Below are 21,946 nucleotides of genomic sequence, written 5' to 3' on the forward strand. Positions count from 1 at the left end.
TAGTATCAGAAATATGTAACACCTCCTTCATTGCCCTTAACGTGTGGCCCTAATAAGGAATACGTTTGTTTATTCACCGTCGACACTGGATTCAGTGTCCCTGTCTGTGTCTGTGTCGACCGACTAAAGTAAACGGGCGTTTTAAAACCCCTGACGGTGTTTTTGAGACGTCTGGACCGGTACTAATTGTTTGTCGGCCGTCTCATGTCGTCAACCGACCTTGGCGCGTGTTGACATTATCACGTAATTCCCTAAATAAGCCATCCATTCCGGTGTCGACTCCCTAGAGAGTGACATCACCATTACAGGCAATTGCTCCGCCTCCTCACCAACATCGTCCTCATACATGTCGACACACACGTACCGACACACAGCACACACACACAGGGAATGCTCTGATAGAGGACAGGACCTACTAGCCCTTTGGAGAGACAGAGGGAGAGTTTGCCAGCACACACCAAAAACGCTATAATTATATAGGGACAACCTTATATAAGTGTTTTCCCTTATAGCATCTTTTTTATATATTTCTAACGCCAAATTAGTGCCCCCCCTCTCTGTTTTAACCCTGTTTCTGTAGTGCAGTGCAGGGGAGAGCCTGGGAGCCTTCCCTCCAGCCTTTCTGTGAGGGAAAATGGCGCTGTGTGCTGAGGAGATAGGCCCCGCCCCTTTTTCGGCGGCCTCGTCTCCCGCTCTTAACGGATTCTGGCAGGGGTTAAATATCTCCATATAGCCCCCGGAGGCTATATGTGAGGTATTTTTAGCCAAAAAAGGTTTTCATTTGCCTCCCAGGGCGCCCCCCTCCCAGCGCCCTGCACCCTCAGTGACTGCCGTGTGAAGTGTGCTGAGAGGAAAATGGCGCACAGCTGCAGTGCTGTGCGCTACCTTAAGAAGACTGAGGAGTCTTCTGCCGCCGATTCTGGACCTCTTCTCGTTTCAGCATCTGCAAGGGGGCCGGCGGCGAGGCTCCGGTGACCATCCAGGCTGTACCTGTGATCGTCCCTCTGGAGCTAATGTCCAGTAGCCAAGAAGCCAATCCATCCTGCACGCAGGTGAGTTCACTTCTTCTCCCCTAAGTCCCTCGTTGCAGTGATCCTGTTGCCAGCAGGACTCACTGTAAAATAAAAAACCTAAGCTAAACTTTTCTAAGCAGCTCTTTAGGAGAGCCACCTAGATTGCACCCTTCTCGGCCGGGCACAAAAATCTAACTGAGGCTTGGAGGAGGGTCATAGGGGGAGGAGCCAGTGCACACCACCTGATCCTAAAGCTTTACTTTTTGTGCCCTGTCTCCTGCGGAGCCGCTATTCCCCATGGTCCTTTCAGGAACCCCAGCATCCACTAGGACGATAGAGAAAAAATGTATTCCTTTTTTTCAAAACTTTTAACACCCTGTTGCACCTCAAGATAACATCCGATTTTGATGACATTTTGAGGCGATGTTAGGTACATGGAGCAACAACTATCGCACACCCAAGCGTTTTCTATTTCTAAAAAATGTGAAAATGTATGATTTTTCACTCTACCCTAATGGCCAGTCCAAATGGCAGAGCCTGGAATTGGTAGTGACTGTCACCAATAGCAAACCGCAGGAACTGCTGATGCGATATGGCAATAGGAATATGCAGGGATACCATGTAATCTCCGGGTTCCATCACCAGCACAATAGAGCGCAATGTTTCCATACGAAACTTGGTGACCCTCACAAACTTGTTCAGTGACTTGAGGTTGAGAATAGGCCGAATAGACCCAATGGGTTTCTGCACAAGAAACAGAATTGAATAATAACCTCTGCCACACTGGGACTAAGGTACCAGCACTACCACTCCTGTAGTCAGGAGAGAACCTACCACCGTTTGCAAAGCCTGCACCTTCAATGGATCCTAAGGGAGTACCGTAGTGCAGAACTGGTGAGGAGGACATTTCCTGAAGGAGACAGCGTACCCGTGAGAGACAACTTCCAGAACCCAAGCGTCTGAAGTGGTCTTTAACCAGACCTGGGCAAACTGTAGAAGTCGGCCCCCCACCCTGGATTCCCCCAGGTGGAGGCCCACCCCATCACGCGGCAGGCTTGTCTGGTTTTGAAGCAGGCTGATGGGCTGCCCAGGTCTGCTTCATCTTAGGCTAGGTGGTCTTGGGAGAACGAGACTGTCTGTGGTAAGACTGACCCTTGGCTTTCCCTTGAGGTTGAAAGGAATGAAAACTGGTATTAGTAGGAGGAAGAAAAGCAGTCTTAGCAGCTGCTAATTCAGACACTATTTTGTTCAAGTAGTCTCCAAATAAAATGTCCCCAGTAAAGGGGAGTACCTCCAAGGTCTTCTTGGAGTCCAGATCCACTTTCCACCACCTTAACCACAGTATGCGGCGAGCCAGGACAGAAGTGGATGACGCTTTGGCTGCCAGAACCCCCGCCTCAGAGGATGCCTTTTGACTATAATAGGCGGCGGTGCATATATGAGAAGGTATTGTCTGGCCTTGTCAGAAATATTCACAGGCAGCTCATCCTCTAACTCCTGAACCCACGCCTCAATACCCTTTGCAGCCCAAGAGGCAGCTATGGTGGGCCTATGGATGGCCCCTGCGAGGGAATATATAGACTTCAGGCAACCCTCCACACGCTTATCTGTCGGTTCCTTCAGGGAGGTGACAGTGGTGACAGGCAGAGTAGACGACATCACGAGACGGGTGACGTGAGAATCCACCGGCGGTGGGTTCTCCCATTTACTACATAACTGCAGGGAGAAGATATCAAGACAAAACCCATTTAGGGAGCGGGAATTTCTTACCTGGGGTAGACCAGGGTTCCTTTCTGATGTCCACAAGATGATCACAATGGGGTAATACAGTTTCAACCACCTTCTGTTGTTTAAACATCAGTTTTCTTGGCCACTGTAGTGGAATCCTCATACTCAGTGATTTGAAGGATCAGCTTAATAGCATCCACCAGGTCAGGGACATCAACCTGTATGGTAGAATCCTCGTCAGTAACACATGATTCAGAGTCTGACAGGACTGCATGCTCCCCCTCCTCGTGAGATGAAACATCAGAGAGGTTAGTGGATTGTGAGGAGGAAGCAGCCCGCTTAGATGACCCAGGGACATGAGAGTGACCTGGAGTAGATTTCTGTCTAACCAAAGACTGATTGAACTATTGCAGCTGGGTAGACAAAGTTTCCGCCCAAGGCGGATTTACTACAGGGACAACTTGTGGTGGTAGTGATACCGGAGGTCCCATAGGGGAGGCTAAACGGTCCACCAGAGTCCCCAGGAAGGTAGTGAACATAGCCCAGGGTGGCTCCATGGTAGTTATCAGAGCTGCAGGCTGACTGGGAGGTGCATGACATTTAGTACACAGACCATCACACAATACTTCCCCCTCAGGTAAACCTCTGGAGCATGCCTTGCAAATTACAGGAGCTTCCAGAGTTTTACTGCCCTTATTGTCAGACATTGTAATAAAGCAACAATCAGGCTATTAGTACAATGAAGCCAGACAGAGTACACAACTTGCGGACAACGTACACAAATAGCGTCAGAATACACGAACTTGTGAACTAAATCCTGGTGTACGTGACTGTAACACAGTAAAATATCCGTATAGTGATAAGTACTGTGTACACTATATTAGGGGACCCTGATGCACCTAGTCCCCTCGGGTATAGAATATAGTGATAGCTACCTTAGATGGGATACACATGAGAGTGAAACCATACAGCAGGTACAGGCACACACAGTCACAGGCAATGCAGAGATTATTATAAGCACAATAAAGCTGCATTGGACTAATATATATATAACACAGCGTGGTCCTAGACCCGGAGGTGTATATCAGAACACTCGTACAATATATTCTGTAATAGGTTAACTGTTTCTTAACTAACGCTGTCTGTAATGAGACATGTAGAATACTCAAGTGACTGTAAAGTCTCAGCGCTGTGAACAGGCGGCTTTACAGGGGAGACCTTGCCCTGCAATCCCAGAGAACAGTAGTAGCTATGCTCAGAAGATGGCACCCAGTGTCTCTGTCAGGAACTAAGGGAGAGTGTGAAGCAGCTCCAGAGCGGGAACTCTGCGGGGAGATGGCGCCCTGGGCCGGGGGATGGGCTACAGGTCAAGCGCCAACTCCCCTATGCTGGGCCTCACCGCCGGTACTACGGAGCCTTACCAATAGGGGTGTTAGTACACCCGACCTGTACTCATATGCCCTGGTGGATATAGTGGGGTCCCTGCTCGATAACAGTGTCCACGCCAGCTGTCGCAGTCCTCTCCCTAGACTGCGACAGGAACGCGATTTAGTGGCGGGTCCCGCCTGGGGGACCCTCATACCTCCTCCCTTTGTAGCAGCCACGCGAACCAGGAGAGCGTCTGTGACCGTGTGCCTAAGCCGGAGCGTCTCCGCCGCAAGTACCTAGGATCTGAGCAGCGGAAGTATGCGCGCCACTTGGGAGGTGACGGAAACACAGTGCTGAATGTCCCCCTGACATGTCAGTGCTGCGTCCCTTGAAGTCTTCAGCTTTTTCAGGGCTGCCCAGTGCAGCCCGCCTGTTAGGTGACCTGCTGCCTGCAAGCACCACTCGAAATTGAGCTCTCAGTGCCTGGAGACGGGGTTATAGAGGAGGCCCCAATGCATCCTGGGACAGTCAAAGCTTTGCCTGATGGTGACTCTGAATCCAAGATCCCGCTCTACACCCCAATGTATTTCCTGTGGAACACAGTGTACCCCACTGCAGAAATATTTATTTTCTATTTTGTGAATAACATACCCTCCCCCTCACAGACACACCTCCCAACTGTCCCAATGTAAGCATGACTGTCCTGAAGTGGAGGAAAAAGAGCTTTGTCCCAACTGGGCCTGCAGTGGGAAGTACAGCTCAGCAGTGACCATTGACCAGATGCAGCGGCACCTTCCATGATTGCATTCACCTGGTCCTTTTAGGTCCTGATTCTAATCAACATACATTTCAGACCCTTAGTAAAGTATATCTACAATTGCCGTGAGAAAAACAGACAGTAAAATCAAGAACTATAAAGACAAAAAAATTGCAGAATTTCATGTAATAATACCTAAAAAGCATATTGGGGCTACCCTATTAGAGGTGAAACAACATCGGGTGTGAAAAACAGCCATTTTTACACTTTATTCCGATGTTTCACTGATATTTTTTTTTTTACAGGCTATAAAATTTGGATTGCCCATAAAAAAAATAGCTTTCCTCCCAAAAACACACAGGTTCAGTGAAAGTGAGTCAACCTGTGTGTTTTTCGGTAGAAACAGCCCTGTTTCCACATGAAGACGCCCGGGGCAGGTGAAAAAAAATCTCTGATAACCGCAGCGACCTGCAGTGTCCCATGCCCGCCGCAGTTGCAGCAGGCTGGGACTGCAGGGAGGGCGCCACAGCCCAGGAGCCGGCAGGGAAGACAGGACAGTACCGTGACACGCATCCCCCCTCTTTTCCCGATCCCGGCAGCGGTCACATGACGGGTGAGCAGTCATGTGACCGGGGGGAGCCAGAGGTGGAACGCTGCACCGGGAACTGTCAGGAGTCGGCACCCAATGCAGTACAGAAAACTCATGATAAGCCGCATCTCGTGAAGGCTTATTGGGGCTAATAGGATAGCCCTGGGTGATCTCATTGACCGCGGTAATGTACTGGGTAATTGGATATCCCCCCATTATATCTAACAACTACTTATTAACAAAACACTACCAGGGTCAATTACATATATACAGTGGCATTACCATCTGTCCATGGGATGAAGGGAAGAAAAGCAAACAAAATTAAATATTTTGGTTTAACGCACAAGCTTTGTTACCTCTGACATTTTGGCTGAATTAATTAAAAATAATATTTAGCATTTACACTTCAGTGTAAACAATACTTACTTTATTTTGACGCCTTTGAAAGTTGTATCGAACCTTAAAAGTTTATCCATCCATATGAGCCGTCGTAAAGATTTTGGAAGAAGATGTCCACTAAGCCTGTTGCACACCATTGCCATTGCACTTGATTCTAACGCAATGATGGCGCCGACTGCATTTCCCAGCACTTCGGCCCCAGAGCAGCTTAAAGATGGAGGTCTGTTTGGTTTTCCTGCAACGCCTAAGAGAAAAAAGATCACTCATGTTTTAAATTAACCATAAGTACAAATGTACCCCCTATGTGTACCATATGTGGAGCTGAGAGTTGAATGCAATTAATGTCTAAAGTGCAGGGGTAAATTGTGTCTGGATAAATGCACATTTTGCAAAATATACAGATCCACAAGTATTTTTAGATGCCCGTGACTCTGCATATTATGTAAAAACAATATATTAATAAGATAAGCTAATAGTGGTAAGATAGCAACTGTATAAATAGAAGTGATGCACTCTTCTGCCTCCTTCACATCAGAGTTCTCTACGGATTAATCCTCATTTTCCTATAGGGGTTTGTTATTGCTTAACCTTGGATTGTTCACAAAGTCTGAGAAAGAGGGACTTCCATCACCTGAAGGCCATTGCATCTATGGGGGGTCATTCTGAGTTGATCACTCGCTAGCTACTTTTAGCAGTCGTGCAAACACATAGTCGCCACCCACGGGGGAGTGTATTTTTGCTTAGCAAGTGTGCGAACGCGTGTGCAGCAGAACGGGACAAAAAAGTTTTTTTAAGTTTCTGAGTAGCTCTGGACTTACTCAGCCCTTGTGATCACTTCAGTCTTTTTGGTCCCAGACACCAGCCCTGAACACGCCGGCATTTTTCCAATCACTCCCAGAAAACGGTCAGTTGACACCCATAATCGCCCTCTTTCTGTCAATCACCTCCGATAAATCCATCGCCCAGCAACGATCCCCTTTGTACCCGTACGAAGCGCCTGCGCATTGCGGTGCATTGCGTGGTTCTTTATACCATCCCATATCGGTCTACTTGGACTCATATTTAAATCCGTGCGTACAGGCATTGCCCTCGTATTTAAAGGATACAACGGATTTATTATTGCAATTACAGAAATTGGGCACTTTGCCCGAGGGGACATTGCTCTGTAGCGCGGATGTCACCAGCCTCTACACCTGCATCCCACACGATGCAGGTGTGGAGGCTGTTAGATTTCTGATCCAAGATAATGAGTTTTACTCAGGTCCTGACATCTCTTTCTTCTTGTCATTGTTAGATCGTATTCTTAGGAGGAATTATTTTATTTTTAACGGTAAATTTTGGTTGCAGATCGCGGGATGTGTGATGGGGTCGGTAGTGGCCCCGTCGTACGTGAACGCGTTCATGTATCAGGTGGAGAAAAAAATGTTCTATTTGGACGCCACGGTAGCGCCGGCCGTCGTCTTGTATAGGTGCTACATTGACAACTTGCCTGTGCTATGGAGAGGACCACAACGATGCGCAACATGCTGTACAATTTACCTATGTGACAGATGACAAAGTGATAAACTACTTAGATGTTACTATAACTGTTGAGGACAACCAGTTGTCTACATCACTATATGTCAAAAGCACGGATCGAAATACAATATTGAGTTTTCAGAGTTTTCACCCACCTGCATTACGCAGAGGCTTGCCATTTTCGCAGTTCATGCGCGTCCGCCGGATCACTTCTGATCCAGTTGAGACAGTGGACGCCATGAACAATATGCTACTTAAGTTTGCTGAAAGAGGGTATCCTTTGAAAGCATTGGAACAGGCAAGGAACAGGGCATTGGAGATCCCTAGAGAACAGGCGTTTCGCCCTAGGATCAAGACACACACCCAATTAGGCCCTAGATTACCTTGGGTTAATAAATACACCACTGGGTTTGTAGATAGGGTCAAAAGAGCCAAAAGTTTGTGGCCGTTAGTCCAAACCGATCTGGCCTTGACATCTATAGCGCACACCTCGCTATTACCTAGCCACACTCGTGGCAGGAACATCGGGATTATGTCATGAAACTTGATGTTTCAAATCTGACAAAAAATCAAGAAATGCATTTTCTAAGAAAGGATGTTATAGATGTCTAGGCTGTGCTACCTGCAATACTTTAATTACAGGTACTTCTTTTAATCACCCAACGACTGGCAAGAAACTTACTATAAAACATCGCCTAACATGCACGTCTACGCATGTGCTTTACTTATTAACTTGTCCTTGTGGTCTTGCCTATGTAGGCAAGACCATAAGACAGTTTCGTGAACGTATGGCACTCCATAGAAGTGCGATCAAAAAAGCATATGAAAAAGGAACGAGCGAACAACAATTCGCTCGTCATTGCCTGACAGCTAAACATGGGGTGGCTAGCATAAGGGCCATATTAATTGATCAGGTGCCAAGTACACTTAGGGGAGGGGACAGAAACAGGATTTTGTTACAGAAAGAATCACGATGGATTTATCAGTTGGGAACGCTGTCACCAGGAGGTCTCAATGAGAATCTTGGGTTACAGTGTTTCCTGTAAATTTATATATATATATTGGTTATCATTAAGTTGCTTTATATTTACCCACACTAATAGGAGGTATAAGGGTTCTCTCCCCGGGGGTGATCTTTTGTCCATCAGGTACATACTATTGTTACAGATGCACTGGCTTTAGGCAACAGCATTTTAATGTGCTTAACAGTATTGTGTTATCATAATACCTGTCAATTTTGTTCCTATTGTAATTTTTAAACATTTGTTTTGTCTTGTTTTGTTTATTTCCGGTTGCCTAGGCAACCTTCCTGTGACACGGACCGACGCACTGCACTGGCGGGTGACGCGGACGCGCGCTTCCGGTGTGGGTGGACAGTGGAGCCGAGCAAAGGAGTGTTTGGTCACTATGGTGGCGAGCCGGCGCTTTGGCCTACAGCGAGGTCACACGCGGGCGACTCAGGAGCGGGACAAGACCCACTAGCGGGCGTTTGGCGCCGTGGAACAGGTGAGTAAGATTATGTTATTATGTCTCGTTTTCTGTATTGTGTGTATAAAAGCTCATTTAGTGGTTCAGTTTGGCTGGTTAGGCCCTGAGGATTGGATATTCCCCGAAACATGTCGGATCAATAAACGGACCGTTTTTTTCATCATTTACGAGTCTGCTTGAGTGCCGCCTGCTCCAACCTGTTACATAGAGGAATTGCTTGGTTTCTCAAGGAGGGCACCGCAGCAAATTGGCATTTAGAGTGAGAGTGCCGGGACTTTCTTTTCCATATATATATATATATATATATATACACACACACACACACACACACACACACACACACACACACACACACACCTATATATATGTACTGTATATATATATATATATATATATATATATATGTACTGTATATACACTGCTCAAAAAAATAAAGGGAACACTTAAACAACACATCCTAGATCTGAATGAATGAAATATTCTTATTAAATACTTTGTTCTTTACATAGGTGAATGTGCTGACAACAAAATCACACAAAAATGATCAATGGAAATCAAATTTATTAACCCATGGAGGTCTGGATTTGGAGTCACACTCAAAATTAAAGTGGAAAAACACACTACAGGCTGATCCAACTTTGATGTAATGTCCTTAAAACAAGTCAAAATGAGGCTCAGTAGTGTGTGTGGCCTCCACGTGCATGTATGACTTCCCTACAACGCCTGGGCATTTTTCTGATGAGGTGGCGGATGGTCTCCTGAGGGATCTCCTCCCAGACCTGGACTAAAGCATTCGCCAACTCCTGGACAGTCTGTGGTGCAACGTGGCGTTGGTGGATGGAGCGAGACATGATGTCCCAGATGTGCTCAATTGGACTCAGGTCTGGGGAACGGGCGGGCCAGTCCATAGCATCAATGCCTTCATCTTGCAGGAACTGCTGACACACTCCAGCCACATGAGGTCTAGCATTGTCTTGCATTAGGACGAACACAGGGCCAACCGCACCAGCATATGGTCTCACAAGGGGTCTGAGGCTCTCATCTCAGTACCTAATGGCAGTCAGGCTACCTCTGGCGAGCACATGGAGGGCTGTGCGGCCCCCCAAAGAAATGCCACCCCACACCATTACTGACCCACTGCCAAACCGGTCATGCTGGAGGATGTTGCAGGCAGCAGAACGTTCTCCTTGGTGTCTCCAGACTCTGTCACGTCTGTCACATGTGCTCAGTGAGAACCTGCTTTCATCTGTGAAGAGCACAGGGCGCCAGTGGCGAATTTGCCAATCTTGGTGTTCTCTGACAAATGCCAAACGTCCAGCACGGTGTTGGGCTGTAAGCACAACCCCCACCTATGGACGTCGGGCACTAATACCACCCCAATGGAGTCTGTTTCTGATCGATTGAGTAGACACATGCACATTTGTGCTTGCTGGAGGTCATTCTGCAGGGCTCTGGCAGTGCTCCTCCTGTTCCTCCTTGCACAAAGGCGGAGGTAGCGGTCCTGCTGCTGGGTTGTTGCCATCCTACGGCCTCCTCCACGTCTCCTGATGTACTGGCCTGTCTCCTGGTAGCGCCTCCATGCTCTGGACACTACGCTGACAGACACAGCAAACCTTCTTGCCACAGCTCGCACTGATGTGCCATCCTGGATGTGCTGCACTACCTGAGCCACTTGTGTGGGTTGTAGACACCATCTCATGCTACCACTAGAGCAGGCTTGTCCAACCCGCGGCCCGGGGGCCGCATGCGGCCCAGGTCGGCTGGTAATGCGGCCCAGTGCAATTTTTTATTTTTTTAAAGAAATTCTAAAGTTTCAAGTTACACTGCCGGCGCTTGCGGCCGGGGCACATCACAACGGTGATGCCAGCGCGCTTCACCCGCCCCATCCATTTTTTTCTTTGCAGAGTACGGACACCACATGTGAAGCTGATTGGATTGCTGCCGCTGGGACCAGCACCAGCTCACGCCCTCTCCGCTGTCAGTCACAGTGTAGCCCTCCTCCGCTGCATAGCGGCACACGTGACTGAGCAGTACGAGAGTAGAGGAGCCCAGCGGAGAAATTGGTTCTACAAGAACTCGTAAGTGAGCCGGGGGGGGGGGGTGTCTGAAGTCCGTGGCCGCGCCGCTGTACAGTGTCCGGGGGGGGGGGGGGAATCGGGATCTGAAGTCCGTGGCCATGGCCCGCGCCGCTGTACAGTGTCCCGGGGGGGGGGGGGAGAGAGGAGGTCTGAACCGCTGTACAGTGTCGGGGGAAGGGAGGGTCTGGTCTGAAGTCCAGCGCCACGCCGCAATACAGTGTCCGGGGAATTTCTTGGGAGCTGAGATGGACTTGATGTCCAGCGCTGCAGCAGTAAAATGAGGCCGGCGGTGTCTAAACTCCACAGTACAGATTGGTTCGGGGGGAGGGGGTAACGAGGATGAAGTCAGGTGCCACTGCAGTACAATGTGTCCGGGAGGGGGGGGGGGGTTTGGGGTCCGCTGTCAGTCACAGTGTAGCCCTCCTCTACTGCATAGTGGCACACGTGACAGCAGCACGGAGCTCAGCCCAGCGGGAGAAATTTGTGGGCCCTTGAAGAAGCACAGTGTGGAGGGGGGGGGGGGGGGAGGGAGAGGAGAGGAAGAGGACTACAGTGTGCGTGTGGGGTGGGGGGGGATGCATTGGTGGCTGAGAAACAATGTCAAACATCTCACTAACTTCATTTCCAAGTAAGTTTAATATGTTAACTATGTTTTCTATGGTTTTTTTGGATGATCAGGCATCGTTACTGTTATTTTATTTTATGTGCGGCCCAAACCAAATTTTCATCTTCTAATGTGGCCCAGGGAAGGTGAAAGGTTGGACACCCCAGCACTAGAGTGAAAGCACCGCCAGCTTTCAAAAGTGACCAACACATCAGCAAGAAAGCATAGGAGCTGAGAAGTGGTCTGTGGTCACCACCTGCAGAACAACTCCTTTATTGGTGGTGTCTTGCTAATTGCCTATAATTTCCACCTGTTGTCTATTCCATTTGCACAACAGCTTGTGAAATTGTTTGTTAATCAGTGTTGCTTCCTAAGTGGACAGTTTGATTTCACAGAAGTGTGATTGACTTGGAGTTACATTGTGTTGTTTAAGTGTTCCCTTTATTTTTTTGAGCAGTGTATATATTTATATATATATATATATATATATATACAGTATATATATATATATATATATATATATATATATACACAGTATATATATATATATATATATATATATATATATATATGTAGAAAAAATGAAGGTGGCACTCACGCAGGTTTTTGCAAAGGTAAAAAGGTCAGTTTTAATTTACCGACATGTTTCGGGGACTAGCCCCGTCCTCAGGGCCTTTGCAAAAACCTGCGTGAGTGCCACCTTCATTTTTTCTACATTTATACGAGGTAATTCCTCCGGGAGGGCACCGCAGTAACATCATTCACACAGAAGAGTGCCGGGACTGTCTGTTTATATATATATATATATATATATATATATATATATATATATATATAAAACGATCCTGAGAACACTTGTCCCGTAATGTGATTGCTGCTTATCACATTACGGGACAAGTCCTCTCAGGATCGTTTGCACATAACGTGGGACACCATACTTAGTGCCACTGCTTGTATATACAAGAGACTGCACCTTAAAACTGAAAAGCTTACGAGTGTGCAAAAGTTTTCATACCATTTTAAGAAACATATATATCATGGAACAATAAGCTGTATGCATACAGCATATGAGTGGTAACCACAATTTGGGACGGCATCTTTAAACACAGTTGTTTCTACAATATCTATATGGATAACATTTTAAAGTTAAATCGCATACCTCCCAACATGACCCCAGTGCCGTAACTAGGCATTTTAGCGCTGTGTGCAAGAAACGACATTGTGGCCCCCCATGCAAGATAGGGGCAGTGCGCGCCGTAGGCGTGCGGAAAATATATAGGGGCGTGGCTTTATGGGGAAGGGGCATGGCCACAAAATAATAGCCATTCATACTACGGTGCACAGTAGTCTCCATTATTCAAATTACGCTGCACAGTAGCGCCACTACACCAGGTAGAGACCCTTTTATACATTACAGCAGACAGCGTCCCCCTTTTTACACATTACAGCAGACAGTCCCCCTTTTTACACATTACGGCAGACAGCGTCCCCCTTTTTACACATTACGGCAGATGGTGTCCCCCTTTATACACATTGCAGCAGCCAGCGTCCCCCTTTTTACACATTGCGGCAGCCAGTCCCCCTTTTTACACATTCCGGCAGCCAGTCCCCCTTTTTACACATTGCGGCAGCCAGTCCCCCTTTTTACATATTCCGGCAGATGGTGTACCCCTTTTTACACATTGCGGCAGCCAGTCCCCCTTTTTACACATTGCGGCAGCCAGTCCCCCTTTTTACACATTGCGGCAACCAGTCCCCCTTTTTACACATTGCGGCAGCCAGGCCCCCTTTTTACACATTGCGGCAGCCAGTCCCCCTTTTTACACATTGCGGCAGCCAGGCCCCCTTTTTACACATTGCGGCAGCCAGGCCCCCTTTTTACACATTATGGCAGACGGTGTCCGAGAGAGAGAGAGAGAGATGGAGAGAGAGATACTTACCATCTCCCCGCTGACAGGCTCCTCGTGCAGCTTCCTCGGTGCAGGCAGGTGAGAAGGAGGAGGAGGGAGGGGGACTGGAGACGCAGCAGCGCTATGTAATTGGTAGTAAGCGCCGCTGCAGCAGTCCCCTCTTCTTCCGTATTGGCTGCCTGGTGCTGCTGTGGATGCTGGGATGGAAGAACCACATCCCAGCATCCACAGCAGCGCCAGGCAGCCAATACGGAAGGAGAGGGGGCTGCTGTAGCGGCGCTTACTACCAATGAAATAGCGCTGCTGCGGCGCCAGTCCCCCTCCCTCCTCCTCCTTCTCACCTGCCCGGCGCTGCTCTCTTCTCCCTCCACAGCGCGGCGGCGCACAGCACAGAACAGGCGGCATGTAATGAGTCAATTTGACTCATTACATGCCGCTGGCCGTGTGCCCTCAGGGCAACTGCGCTGTGTGCCAAGCCCACTTGGCACACACGTAGTTACGGCCCTGCACGACCCTCTCCAGGAGGGACAAAATGCTCTGCTCCTGGATTTTCTCTAATTTATGATTGCCAGCACCTGTGTTGAACAGGCTAATGGATAAGAAAGGTGTTTCAGCACAGGTGATGGCAATTATAACTTAAGAGGGAAGTCCAGAAGCAGAGCATTCTGTCCCTCCTGGAGAGGGTCATGTTGGGAGGTATGAAATCGCACTTTTTATGAAAGATGTATACTTAAGATTGGATACTATCTAGAGTGTGCATAAGTATTCATACTACATGTGGTAATATATATCAGGTGTTTTCCATTGTTATAGCAATTAGGAAAAGAATTTGATGACTTGTACACATGAATTCTATATAGTAAAAGCAGAACGTCACCCAATCTTTTTATATATATTTTTTATTGAATAAATAAATCAGATGGTTATATATTATACAGGAGTTTTAATTCATATATGCATCATTTAGTATTTTAGCGCAAAACAGTCATTTTTTGCTTTAATTTCTGAGGTGGAGATCTGTGGCTCTTCATCACTAATTAAAATAGCTGTGTGCACACAGACACAGCTGGACTGTTTTTTTGCAGCTCATAGTATAAAAACTAATTGAATTTATACATTTTTAAAAACATACAGCGCCTGAATTGTGATTTTTGGAGATGTGCTATAGTGCCAAAGGGCGGCCAAGGCTGGTATAGTCTAGTGTTGGTATAGGAATGTCTCACCCTCACCTCAATTTTGCAGACACCAGCCACCTTGCACCAGTGGCGAAGCAGCAGTACTATATACACATCCTGACAGGAGTATATACAGCTATCTCAGCCCTACATAGTAAATAAGACAGTAAACTAGTGTCACTTACTGTACTCTGCCTACAATAGCCCCCTCCAAATCCCCCCCCCCCCCCTTCCCCGGTTCCTCCTCTCGTAAGAAGCAATAAAAATAATGAGAAGTGACCAAAAAACATGTGTTATCAAATCAGAGTATGCTTCTCTCTTTTTATAATTAAAGGCATTGCAGGCTTCATTATTTACAAAAAAGTATTAAAAAAACAAAACAACATAAACATATTTGTGTTTAGTAATATTTGGCAGTGTTAATTTCTTATACCTAAGATTGGCAACAACAAAAGCGAAAGCCAATGTAACACCATGGTCAGCTGGAGAGCCTTTTTTAGAACAATAATAATAGTGACATGCTAATGCTTACTTGCTGAGAGTACGGATTTACAGATTAGATGTGAAAGGATATATACTAAAACTAGGTCAGGTTTATCACCAGGAGTTGCTCATTTTAAATATCTTCATACTTCTCACTTTTCAATACTACCCAGATTGATGTGCAAAGCATAAAAAGACATAGAACAATTATGTAATACATTTAATTCATTGTATTATCACAAACAGAATGATTTAGTGTTGGAAAACTGAACCTGAAGAGGTCATTTAGGATAATCATCTTTGGCAGTTCCATAAGACTCATTTTCACAAGTGCACCTAGACATTTGCTATAGTACATAGGCGCACAATATCAAACGTTTGCATCAGCTGATGAGAGGAGATGGGAAGCACTAACACACATTTACACATATGCTGTATAAACAAATCTTTCCTTAGTTTGAGATATTTATTTTCTCTTATTAACTTAGGTGCCCTTCTCTAGGGTTGCAGTTAACATGCCGGCTGTCAGGATCCAGGCATTCAGGATGCCAACGCCAAAATCCCAACAGCCAACAATACTGACAGATAGAATCCTGGCACAACAGGGCTATTTCCACTCATGGATGTCCACAACACCCATAGATTGGGAATACTGTAGATCCTGTGGCGAGTGCAACAAGCCACCGAGCCCGCAAGGGGCTCTTTGAGCTCGCCCCGCGTCCGGCATTCTGGCGGACGGGATGCCACTGTCGTGATATTGATAGCTGGCATCCCGACCGCCGGTCATTCGTATATATTCCCTTCTCTATACTATGGGCCTGATATGGGGGTCTGTGCAGGCTCAAGACCCGTTCTGTGTATGTGCAGAATGGGTCTTGCTATGTTGCTTGCAGTCCCCTATTAACATGCTGCAGCATTTGAAGGACGTAGCAGAGGCAGCACCCGACATCGTTCTCCAAAACTGAGGCAGTTTGGCCAGTGGCAGATCTTGCCACGGGCAAGCAGGACTTTTGCCCGGGGCGCCGCCTTCCGGAGGGCGCTGGCGCCATCCGGAGGGCGCCGCACCGTGGCAAGATCCGCCACTGCTGCCCGCTGTGTCACTGTCCGCCTCCGCTGCCGTCCCCGTCCCGATCCCCGTCCCCGTCCGCCTCCTGAAGGGAACTAGACGCTATGCGTCTAGTTTCCCTTCCTGGAGAGTAACTTTGCTGAGCGGTGCGTGATGACGTCATCGCGCACCGCACAGCAAAGGTCCTCTCTACGAAGGGAACTAGACTCATAGCGTCTAGTTTCCCTTCGTGGAGAGGACCTTTTGCTGTGCGGTGCGCGATGACGTCATCGCGCACCGCTCAGCATTCAAGCGGCGCTTTTAATGTACAGGGGGCGTAATTGACCACGCCCCCTGTATTAGACCACGCCCCATTTCATGCCCGGGGCGCTCTGCGCCCTTGAACCGGCCCTGAGTTTGGCGTTGCATATCATTGCTATTACTTGAAAGTCTGTAAATTGGAATTGTTAACCTATATATCTGTATATATTATATATTTTTAATTCTAATTATCCTCCCATACTATAACTATTGTCTGTTCTCTCCTAATTCTATAATTCACTCAATGATTCATTAGACCTATAGACACTCCCTAAAAATACGTCTTCATCTTTTGTTTCTATCGCCTTCCTTTAGCCTGAAAGCAATTTTAAACAGGGTTTTCATTTTCATTATTATTGCACATTTTTCTCATCAAGAAACCATTTCCGAACCAAACCTTTCTCAAAAACCAGTGCCCAATTTCTTTCCTCCACTTTGCTTCCACACTTGAGAGACTTGTGTACAACCACTTACTGTAGTTCACGAAGCAGTGAAAAGAGGGAAGAAGTGTGCCACTGGAGAAGTTGCCCTGACAACCAATCAGCTGCTACTTATAATTTTATATAATGCACTTGATAAATGTTACATCTATGCTGATTGGTTGCCATGGGCAACTTCTTCACTGGCTCACTTCTCCACTCTTTCTCACTTCTCCACCTTTCTTGCAATGTTTCAAAGAGGTAGTGACATTACAGTGCAAGTGAGTGAAGAATGGAGTGAAGCTGATGTCATCTGTCCTCAGCTTCACTCCATTCTTCACTCACTTGCATTGTAATGTCACTAATCTCTTTGAAACATTGCAAGAAAATGCCCCACATCAGATCACCAGACAATAAAATGCTACCCTAAGCATCAAGAAGTCTAGAGATGGGGAAGTTATAATGCCAAGACTTCCCCATATTGGCATCAATAACTCAGGAGTACCATCACTTTTTTTTGTAATTGTGGGTAGATTTTTTTTGCCATGTCAGTAGCTATAAGCAAACTACTGGTATTTTCTTAAATTCTTCTTGGAAAAAAAGAATAACAAGTATAATTTGTGTGGGTGCAGCAAAATCAAATTTACTGATATTTATGTTGCAATGTGACCAGGGGGTATATTTACTAAAGTTCGATTTAGAGTTTTTAGGGATTTGGCATTCAATTTTAATTCTATTTAATTGTGATTGAAGAGATTTACTGAAGGCAAAATTGAATGTCAAATCAAAATCTAAAACCAAATTCAACTCAAATCCCACTCAGAATTTCTGAAAAACATTGATGTTTTCCCATAGTTGAATATAGGATCCTCTCATTTACTAAAATTCGATTTGCAAATCAATTTGAAATCAAGCTCTAAATCGAACTTCAAATCCCAAAATGAATTAAATCATGTTAGACATTCAATTTGTGCTTCTAAACACCATTCTATTGGTAGGAAATTGATTGTGATGACTTTTAAAGTACCCAAAATCATGTGGTGCAGTGTGGCTTTAGGAATAAGAGCCACCGAACTCGGACTTCATTACATCCCGGCCGCAGGGGGTGATTCAGACCTGATCGCTGCTGTTTGTTTTCGCACAGCGGGCAATCAGGTAATAACTGCGCATGCATCGCAATGCGCACAGGTGTCGGCCAACAACAGCGGGAAGCGACAGGATGGTGCAAAAATTCCGATCGCACAGGCGTTCGTATTCTGATTGACAGGAAGATGCCGTTTGTGGGTGGTAACTGATCGTTTACTAGGAGTGTCCGGAAAAATGCAGGTGTGTCCAAGCGTTTTCAGGGAGTGTGTGTGATATCGGCTCCGGCCCCAATCAGCCTGTTCACATCGCACTCTAGGAGTAAGTCCTGGACTGCGCAAAGACTGCACACACTGAGTGAGCTGCGAATGGATTTGCAGCTGGCTGCATGCGATCACACACTTGCATGGGCGAATTTCCACTCCCCCTTGGGTGGCGACTATCCGATCGCAGGACAGCAACATTAGCAGCACAGCGATCAGGTCTGAATCACTCCCACAGTTTATTGTTGTTGTACAAAGACATAAAAATCTGGTAAACGAATTAGCCAGGGGTAGGGAACCTTTTTCAACCAAGGGTCATTTGGATATTTATAAAATCCTTTGGGGGCCATACAAAAATTATCAACTTAAAAATTAGCCTGCCCCCAGTAGTTATGCCCCAGTATATATACCCCCAGAACATAAGCCCCCAGTAGTGCACTGTCAGATACACATATGCCCCCAGTAGTGCAGTGCCAGATACACATATGCCACCACTGTGCCAGATACACATATGCCACCACTGTGCCAGATACACATATGCCCCCAGAGTGCCAGATACACATATGCCCCCACAGTGCCAGATACACATATGCCCCCACAGTGCCAGATATACATATGCCCCACAGTGCCAGATATACATATGCCCCCACAGTGCCAGATACAGATATGCCCCCATGGCGCGAGATATGCCTTCATAGTGCCAGGTACACACATGTCCCCACAGTGGCAGATATGCCCCCACAGTGTCAGATATGTCCCCACAGTGCCAGGTACACACATGCCCCCCACCCCACTGTGCTGCTCACCGCTGCTGCTCCAGTGCTCTGGCTGCTGGCCTTCTGCTGCTGGTGTGTGTGTGTCAGGGGAGGAAAGCGCAGCGTGCGCCTCTCCTGCCCCTTAGTGCTCAGTCCGGCGGCGGCGTGTGTCAGCTGTCAGAGGTCAGGCAGTGAGGAGAGCGCAGCTATGTCGGGCGGCGGCGTGTAGGAACTCAAATTAGCCGCCGGTTCGTGAGCCAATCAGAGCTTGTGGACCAGCAACGGCGGCTCCTGATTGGCTGCCGGTCCGCAAGCTCTGATTGGCTCACAAACCAGCAGCTGGTTTGAGATCCCACACGCCGCCGCTGGACATAGCTGCGCTCTCCTCCCTGCCCTGACAGATGACACACGCTGCCGCCGGACTGAGCACAAAGGGGCAGGAGAGGCGCATGCTGTGCTCTCCTCCCCTGACACACACACACACACCCACCCCTGAATTAGCCTAATTGATTTTCTTTTATTCCCACCACTGCAATTTTTTACTGAATATCTAGCACCTACAGTACCTGTAGTCAAGTTTTTTTTCTGTTTCTAGTGGACATATACAACCTTAAAAGAGGAGGTCACTGTGGAAAGGGAAGTACACATTTATCTTGTACCATTCTTGGATACTTTACAAAACTTTGTAAAAGTTATTGTGAACATTATTATGCATTAACAGTAAATCACGCCAGAGGTAACACTAATTAATAATCCATTGGAGCATATAACTGAAGCACAAAACAAATTGGTAATGTTAATCTGTATGCAAGTGAAGATGATTGCTGTACAGCAATAGCAGAAAATAATCATTGGCAACCTCATCTTGAAAGAACATACAGTATATTGTAGCATTCAGAAATAGACAGATGTAAATAAAAAAATAACAGCAAATTATTAAAAGTCAAATATATCAAAATAATTGATAGAGTTCAGAGAGGCAGTATATTTTTAACTACAGTAATATACAAAAGTTTACAAGACACACTCTAAAATTAGAGGTACTGTAGTAAAACTGAAAGATAACGTAACTTGTTTTATAAAAGGAGTGTAATCTTATGGTAATTGTGATGGACTCATATTACAAAAATGAATAAATATATGGTACAAACATCATTAAAAATGGTTTATAAAAAAAAAAAGAATAATGGGAAAAAAAACTCACACACAATCTTAAAATCTATGCGACTAGACTGAGTTTAGGGTTATTTTCTTTCATCATATTCCGTATATGTTCCTGCGTATTTTTACGTTACTAATATTCATTTATATAGCACATGCATACACATCAGCTTACAATTGTGAATAAACACAATATAATATAGGAATATAAATATATAATACGGGAATATAAAAGTGCAAATTAAAGAATAGTAAAAACCATTTGTAAGGAATGAGATCTCCACAGCAACAGGAATTAGTAAATAAACAACATTTCCAGATTTGGGAGTTGGTTAGTAGTGTACTCACAAATGGTATCCGTTTGATAGATAGACAGTGTCTAGTTAGACAGTCAATCGATAGACACCATATGTTAGACATTAGGTCGACAGGGTCAAAAGGTCGACATGAAAAAGGCAGACAATACAAAAGGTCGACATGAAATTGGTCGACATGAAAAAGATAGACAATTTTTTTTTAATGTAACATGTTTTTGGACTATTTCATACTTTCTCTATCCATGTCGGCATAGAGTTGGTTATAAACCTTGTGGCGAGCGCAGAGAGCCACCGTACCCGAAGCATGGCGAGCGAAGCGAGCCCCGCGAGGGTATGCCTTTCTACAATTGGGGGTCCCAGATGACAAAACTATCCACACAAACCACAAAAATGCAAAAAACATGGGGGTATATGCAATTGCGGTCGAATTCGCGGCAATTTTCGCCGTTTTTTAATTCGACTCAATTCGACAGGTGAATCCCGGAAGGTGGCTTCCGGAATTCACCATATTCAATGAAAAACGGATTCGCCAGAGTCGCGGGCGAAAATCGGCCGATTTGGCGGATTTTGCCGCGATTTTAAAAAACGGTAAAAAAACGTGAAAAACCCGGAAAAAAAATGGCGTGGGGTCCCCCCTCCAAAGCATAACCAGCCTCGGGCTCATCGAGCTGGTCCTGGTTCTAAAAATGCAGGGGAAAAATTGGCCAGGGATCCCCCGTATTTTTAAAACCAGCACCGGGCTCTGCGCCTGGTGCTGGTGCCAAAAATACGGGGGACAAAAAGAGTAGGGGTCCCCCGTATTTTTAACACCAGCATCGGGCTCCACTAGCTGGACAGATAATGCCACAGCCGGGGGTCACTTTTATGCCGTGCCCTGCGGCCGTGGCATTAAATATCCAACTAGTCACCCCTGGCCGGGGTACCCTGGGGGAGTGGGGACCCCTTCAATCAAGGGGTCCCCCCCCCCAGCCACCCAAGGGCCAGGGGTGAAGCCCGAGGCTGTCCCCCCCCATCCAATGGGCTGCGGATGGGGGGGCTGATAGCCTTTTGTGATAATAAAAAGATATTGTTTTTTCCAGCAGTACTACAAGTCCCAGCAAGCCTCCCCCGCAAGCTGGTACTTGGAGAACCACAAGTACCAGCATGCGGGAGAAAAACGGGTCCGCTGGTACCTGTAGTACTAGTGGGAAAAAAATACCCAAATAAAAACAGGACACACACACCTTGATAGTAAAACTTTATTACACACTACCGACACACACATACTTACCTATGTTGACACGCCGACTGCCACGGTCTCCGACGATCCGAGGGTACCTGTGAAAAAATTATACTCACCTTCCAGCGTCCAGAGATAAATCCACGTCCAGAGAGTAAAATCCACGTACTTGTTTAAAAAAAAAAACACGCAAAAACCCGCTCCATACCGGACTAGAAAGGGGTCCAATGTTTTCACATCAGACCCCTTTCTC

The 21,946-nt window shown here is 46.5% G+C and overlaps 1 protein-coding gene across 3 annotated transcripts in view; it reads right to left on the reverse strand.

Moving 5' to 3' along the window:
• LOC135031779 (uncharacterized) overlaps nt 1–21,946 on the reverse strand; it is a 935,328-nt gene that overhangs the window by 662,451 nt on the left and 250,931 nt on the right. For all 3 annotated transcript variants that reach the window (XM_063954034.1, XM_063954035.1, XM_063954033.1), the window contains exon 7: nt 5,882–6,098. In XM_063954034.1, the coding sequence (XP_063810104.1) occupies nt 5,882–6,098 (217 nt within the window). The remainder of the gene's footprint in view (nt 1–5,881; nt 6,099–21,946) is intronic.

The sequence above is a fragment of the Pseudophryne corroboree genome, chromosome 2 (assembly GCF_028390025.1).
Source record: "Pseudophryne corroboree isolate aPseCor3 chromosome 2, aPseCor3.hap2, whole genome shotgun sequence".
Taxonomy (NCBI): domain Eukaryota; kingdom Metazoa; phylum Chordata; class Amphibia; order Anura; family Myobatrachidae; genus Pseudophryne; species Pseudophryne corroboree.